We start from the raw sequence: 6,919 nt of genomic DNA, 5'->3' as shown, positions 1-6,919 counted from the left end.
ACAAAAAGAAATAACATATACTACGAAAATGATTAAAATCGAATCATAAGATAATAAGAGTGTACTAATACTACTATTACTTAAAAAAAATAGACAATATTTAACTCCCTACCAATGTTTTAATGTATTTTTAACCATTGTATCATAACCATGTAGGCATGTATATATCATTCATATATGTATATTAAGTTTGTATTATTAGCTATATTTTTGAAATATTATAAATTTGGAAAATATAAAATGCTCATTCATATTGAATTATATTACTCTCTTTATTTTAATTTGCTTGTGTTATTTCGATTTGACATAGAATTTTAAAAAAAATAAAATTGAATCTTATAATCTTAAATTAAAGATAAGTAGAAAACACTAAACTATCATTTAATCGAGTGGTCTTAAACATATCATATAAAAAATTAAAATTAAAAAATTACCAATAAATAAATAAATATCATTTTTTAAAACTACAAACCTTATAACTTCAACAACTTAAATATACACTATTGGAGCTAGAATTACTGTAGCTACTTGCCGTCCAATGGATTCGACTAAAAGAAAAAGTAGGACAAAAATATTGAAACAGATATAACAAAGACCAATATTAAAATTTATGAATAATTAAGGGATCAAAAGTGTTATTATTATTAGAGAGAAGTATCGAAAACATCCCTAAACTTGACACAATTGTATTCCGAACTACAAACAGCCTTAAAAATACTCCTTTATTTGACTAACTGGCGCTAAATATACCCTCAATCTAAATTTCCGTCAAGTTTAGGGCTGTTATCAACACTTCTCTCGATTCTATTAAGAACTACATGCTCCTGAAAGAGTTCGACCCCATTCGACATGTCATGTGGCCTGTCGTATCGATGGTGTATTTAAGTTTAATTAATCAAGTAGAACGGTGTTTTGAGACTGTCAATAGTCCCGAGGATCAGCTTAATAACTTGCGTTAAGTTTAGAGGTGTTTTTAATATACCAATCACATACGGACACGTGTCGTATAAAAATCCGATTTAAATTTCAAAAAAAATCCATTAGAGCCAATTTTCATATACAGTGACTGCTCACCTCTCTCCCTTAAAACTCTCCAATAATTGAATTGAATCGCAAGCAATGTGAATTGAAATCTTAGCTAAGATTTTGGGAGAAATTTTTTCAAATTACAGTTATCGCAATCAATAAATCAATCAATGCAGATGATTATTCGGATAATCATTGATGATGAATTTTGAATTTTTTTTGTTTATTAATACTAGTTAATGGTGGATTCGCTAGTGATCGGTTGAACTATTGTAGCTCTGCGGTGGTAGTGGTGGTGGTGGTTGTGGAGGTCATGGCTTGTCTATTTGGTTGTTTCAAAATCAAGGATGTTATGCTTCCTGCTACACCTGGTTCTAGCTCGGAGTCGAATCGCGTTTCGCAATCTACGCCTGCTAAGGTTTTCTCATGCTCTATTTGTTTTTTTTGAATTTGAATTTTTTGTGTGTGATTTGGTTCTGATTCTGTTCAGTTGTTGATGAAGTGGAAAAAGCTACTAATATAGCGATAAATGTAGTAGTGGTAGTTTAATCTGCTCCTGCTATGGCTTTCTCATTTTTTTTGATTTTCTGTGTGTATTTTGGTTCTGATTCTGTTCGATTCAAGTTAAAAGTGACAAAAGTACAGCATTAGTTGTAGTAGAATCATTTGAGGAAATGTGAAATGATTCAGAAAATAACTATTTGACATTCGGATTACTTCATATTTGATCGATTAGGAGTAGTAATCAGCTGTGAAAGAGCAAAGATGTAGCTGTGCTAATCGATTCCAACGTAATGTTTGGATTAGCTGTTTACCTATTCTTATTAACGAATATTTGTTTGTTTAAGTTTTTTTTGTTTTTTTTTGCTTTTGCTGATTGGTTTGAAGCTATGTTTTACTGCTGATGAAATCTGTAAGAGAAAGGAGGATGAAGAAGCTACTTACTGTTACTTATCATGTGCGAAGTTTGATTAATAAGTTCCTAGTCTGTACAAAGAACTAATCTGCTGGTAGTTTATAGATAAACAGTCAGATACTAGAGTTATTTCCTTAATTTTGTAGGCGTAATTTGGGCTGCTAGATAGTAACCGACTAACGATTCAAATATTGCTGATTGCTCGCGTTGTTTATGTTTGTAAATATTGCATTAATATCTACTGAAAGAAGCAAATAATTCCATTTTATTCTTATTCTATATATTTTGACTGTTTTTGTTGCTTATCAGGAACCTATGGTGTCTCGCAATAGAAGTCCATTATCTTCACTTTTTACTGAAGGTAGCTTTTCAACTTATCAATTATATTAGAGTGTTGTTAGACTCAAGTTCATATGTTTTTTCATGATGCTGATTTCAGAAAATGAGGAGACCAACACTTTGGGATGCAAAGAAGTGGAGAATCAGAGTCCGGATACACCAATGGAACAGTTGGACACAAATGAGCTTAGGAATCAGGTTGGTTTTATTGGAATTTTATGGTTATTGATACAAATTTATGAATTTTGAGATGTGCAAAAAGGAGGATATGTTTGACAGAAGCAATAAATGCCTTGAAATTTCGAACTGCAGAAAGAAAAAAGGATATTATTGAGGTACTCAATATATTAGCAGACTAACAAAGAAATATGTGTACAGGTTGTCTTTTGTGTTTTACTGTATCTTAAGATGAAGTGCACTAATAGCTCCTTTAGTAATTCTTCACATCAATTGAAACTGAAACTCTGTTGACTGCATTACTGTATATTTAGATATCCCTGAATTTATCTTTTACTACTTACTTTCATATCTCTGCTCCATGTAAAACATGAGAACAGGCGTAGCAATTTCTTCCTTAACCCTATAATTTTCACTAATTACAAAGCAAGATTTTTGTTTAGTAATATTTCACCTGCACGAAAGCTATTTTGATTGAAACGTACACCATTGATCTTCGGGAAGCAAGAATTCAGTAATAAATATGCTGTCACTCTTTAGAGCATCATAAATCCACTGTGGTCAAAGTTATGTAGTATATGTTAGTTCACTTGGAAATACTTGCAGAGATGTCTGGAAAGAGAAGTAAGCATTTGGGTTATCTTAGCGGATGATGAGTTACGTCTACACTCTTAATCTTTGTTAAAATAGTCTCAGCTTCTTGTTATGTTAGTCTTTTCTGTTTGTCGAGGTCCAATTTCTTATTTACAGTCTATTGATCTATCACTCTGGATCATTCATTAAGCTGCTGGACGTATTTTCTTGACACTGAGGTTAGAGCCTGTTTCGATTGGCTTATTTTAAGTGCTTTTAAGCCAAAACTGTTATTAAGCACTTTTGGAATGTTTAGGTAACTTAAAAAAGTGTTTTTTTACTTATAAGCACTTAGTTTTAAGCTAAGATGGTAAACATAAGCCAAAAGCCATAGTTTAGAACTTCTAACTTATGGCTTTTGGCTTGTAAGTCAAAATGCAAAAGCCAATCCAAACAAGCTCTTAGTACGATTTCTCTTACCTGCTTACTTGGTTGTTTAAGCTTCACCATGTCAACTTAGGGAAGTTGAATTTAAATATACAGAGAAAATCAATGGCTTGTGATTATTCCGCTGAAAGAAACAAAATGTAACATGGAGTGCGATAATAAAAGTCAGTTGAATGCCTGTGTATTGTGCCACAGTTTTTCTTTTTGATTGTTAGTGGTTTCTATTTATACAAGGACCTCAAAAACTTTCTTTGGCTTTGGGAGGTGAATGCTAATGTCTTTTTCTTAAGATATTAACTTACAAGTTCTCTAAAGTTAACTTAAGGTGGCCAGCTCCTATTTTTGAGAATTGCTTTTTACATAGTTTATCCAATTTAATTTTGCAGGCCAAGTTTCTCAAAGCTTGTGGAACCTTACCTGAGACTCCTGCTGAAATTCGGAACTTCTCAATGAAATGCAAAGACCTGTCAGCTCCAATGGAAGAAGTTGAGCCTTTAAAGGTCAATTCATGGCCCTCTGATACAACATGTCAGAAGCTCAACTCGATGTTATCTGATCAGTCTACACCTGTCAAGATTGATGGAGTAAAGACGCATTCTGGTTCCTTGGTGCATACGCCTAGCAGGTGGAATTCTAACCTCAAAAACATGGCTAGAGAAGTTTGATTAAATGGTATTATTAGATATTACTGAACCTTATCAAATGAAAATGCAAGTATTCAGTTCCTTCCATTTTCTTCTCTAAAACTAAATGTAGCATTACATTGTGTATAAAATGACTATTTCTAGCTCTCCTATTCACATACCATCTCTAGAACTGAATTCTTGTTCTGATTTTGCAAGAAATATTGCTTTTATTTACTAAAGAACGCATTGCATATACTGATCCACCTTTTCTTATTCCGGTGTGTTTCAGTCTAAATATGTACTCCTAACCATTTAACATCTCATGTTTCACAAATGTAAAAGACATGAATGGCCATCTAATGTGTTGTTATATTTGTGTAGTTGTTTAACAGATGGACAAAGTGATCAAAGTTTGTCTAAAAGCTTCATCAATGGCAGTGAGAATTCTAGCACTCCGATATTCATTGAGGTTAAAGCTAATCTGGCTCGTAATGATAACAAGGATTCAGCAGCTTCACCACTCACTGCTCCAACTGCCAAGTACAGATACCGATCTGTTCATTTTGAAAGCGAGTCTGATCTGTCTTCAATGTCATCAAAATGTATTTCATCTAAAACCAGTCAAAACTCCGAACAATCTGAATCATCAGGCAACTACCACGCATCAAAGTACTCACCCTATCCAACCCCACTAAAGCTGACGGATGAGATGCAAACACCTGGAACCGTTTTTCCAGCATACTTGGACCGTATGGGAATAGCTAAAACTGCACGGATCAGGTCTCAATATGTGTATCCCGTTCTAAACCCCGTGGATGATGCTTCACAGTTGAAGGAATTGTCAGATGAAGATTCTTACTCTACTCAAGATTCCAATTCTAGATTATTTTCCAGTCACACGACAGATTCTGATCAAAGGCCTGAAGAGGCAACCCGTATTTCAGAACTAGGAATGTCTGGATTCGGAGAAAGTGCTGCTAATAAAGACTCAAAACCACCTTCAATCAATCAAGTGCAGAGTAAGCAGCATCTTGGTCCTGTTCATTATGGAAGAACTCCTAGAGATAGACCTATCATCGGGTTAGTTGCTGCTCATTGGAACGACGATGAAACTTCCCGTATATCTCCTAAATGGTGGGATGGAAATGGGATTCCAAATTCTACTAACAAGTACAAAGAGGTTTGCCATGCTTTCTACTTTACTCATTTCACTTACTCTCAGCTATATATTTCGACAAATAAACACTGATGATTTCGTGACTTCTTTAGGATCAAAAAGTTAGTTGGCACGTAACACCATTTGAGGAGAGACTAGAGAAGGCATTGTCTGAAGAAACTAATAGTTCACAAAGGTATTCTTTGTTTCTTTGATGTCTATATTTCCCGCACTATATATGCTACGATTATATGCCTAATATGTGCTCTTTTGTTTATTTGATTTACAGGATACAACACAGTGGGACGCCACCAATTGCTGTTAATGAAGCTGAGGAATCATATACTGCTACATCCCAAGTGCGCTAATCATCATCTCTGATTGAAATTTCTCATTCAGTCTCGTTTCGTTTCATTTAGAAAACACATTCATGGTTTTTCTCTACATTTTTGCCTCCCTTTGAGCTTGATTTGCTTCTCAGACTAAACCGTTTTACGCAGTCAAATTTCATATGTTTGCTTCATTTCTGATGAAATCTTGTTAAAACCTTTTGAATGAATTTGTATGTTTACTGTCATTATATACAATGTAACGTGTTTTGAATACTGGAGTTGGTATTAGTACCTCAGGGGCCTAATTAGGTAGTGTAATTTTTATATAAATAATAACTAACAGGGGTGCACTAACTAAGGAGGCTCGGTCCAGTCTGTTCACCTCAATTTCTGCCTTATTTGAGACTAAAGCAGGCGGGGTGGTGAACTCGTCATAATTAATTTTTGAAATCGATGTGAAATTTAAGAAAAAAAATGAGTTTTTTTTTAATAAATATTGGAATGAACAATTGATACATCTTTGGTGTTGTTTGGCAAGTTATAAGGGACACTTAAGCCTTGACCTTTCACTTTATTTTTTAAAAAATGAGTGAAGAAATTAATAATTCATAATAATAGTGAAGGCATATAAAATTGCTTCTTATCAAAATTTCATTACATGATAATCCAGCATGTTTAGTGCAATACCAATACAAACTTAAAGTTTGGTGTCAATTCTAGTGAGAAAATATTTTACGTCATTAAACATGCTTGATCAAATATTAAAACTAAATGAGAATAAATTTCTTAAATTTATTCAGTTTCACGTATCAATTTGTTGTCACAAATTATTATCAATCTTGTTGTGTTCCATATAGTGCTTTGAAATTAGGTGGTCACATGATTCAAATTACTAATATTATAGTAACTATATATCTAGTTCATGGAAGTTTTTCATAAATATAAAACTTGATAAATCTTTTAGTACAATTTGCCCAAAAAATTAAATTTATAAGAATAGTTACTATAGCCAAAAGATTAAATATATAGCTCTTAATTTTTTTCCTTATAGATGATTGACACCTACACATGACAGAAAAATAAAATAAGAGTTTTAGATTGGTTAACCAAATAACTAATATATATAATTAAAGCCAATCAGGTGAGATTATTTGTTTTTTCAAAGATTATTTTGTAAGACTTGAAATAATCTTTCGAAGTTACAAGACTATCGTAATAGGGTGTGCGTTCAAATTATCAATTTCAATTCGAAAAAAGATAGAGGATTGAAAAATTAAGATAGTCTCTGTACTTCATAAAATCTATATCTTATCTTTTTCAAGACTTC

The 6,919-nt window shown here is 32.9% G+C and overlaps 1 protein-coding gene across 1 annotated transcript; it reads left to right on the top strand.

The window, feature by feature from the left end:
* The first annotated feature begins 1,048 nt into the window (after nucleotides 1-1,048).
* LOC101258824 (protein JASON) lies at nucleotides 1,049-5,865 on the top strand. Its single transcript, XM_004251504.5, has 7 exons — nucleotides 1,049-1,444; nucleotides 2,252-2,303; nucleotides 2,382-2,479; nucleotides 3,865-4,103; nucleotides 4,486-5,284; nucleotides 5,374-5,456; nucleotides 5,550-5,865. Exons 1-7 carry the CDS (start codon nucleotides 1,340-1,342, stop codon nucleotides 5,626-5,628), a joined length of 1,455 nt encoding a protein of 484 aa, XP_004251552.1. The 5' UTR covers nucleotides 1,049-1,339; the 3' UTR covers nucleotides 5,629-5,865.
* The last annotated feature ends 1,054 nt before the right edge of the window (nucleotides 5,866-6,919 follow it).

This window comes from Solanum lycopersicum, chromosome 12 (genome assembly GCF_036512215.1).
Source record: "Solanum lycopersicum chromosome 12, SLM_r2.1".
In the NCBI taxonomy this organism is placed as follows: Eukaryota; Viridiplantae; Streptophyta; class Magnoliopsida; order Solanales; family Solanaceae; genus Solanum; species Solanum lycopersicum.
The sequence above is the reverse complement of the archived record's forward strand: the minus strand, read 5'-3'. Positions and strand labels throughout refer to the sequence as shown.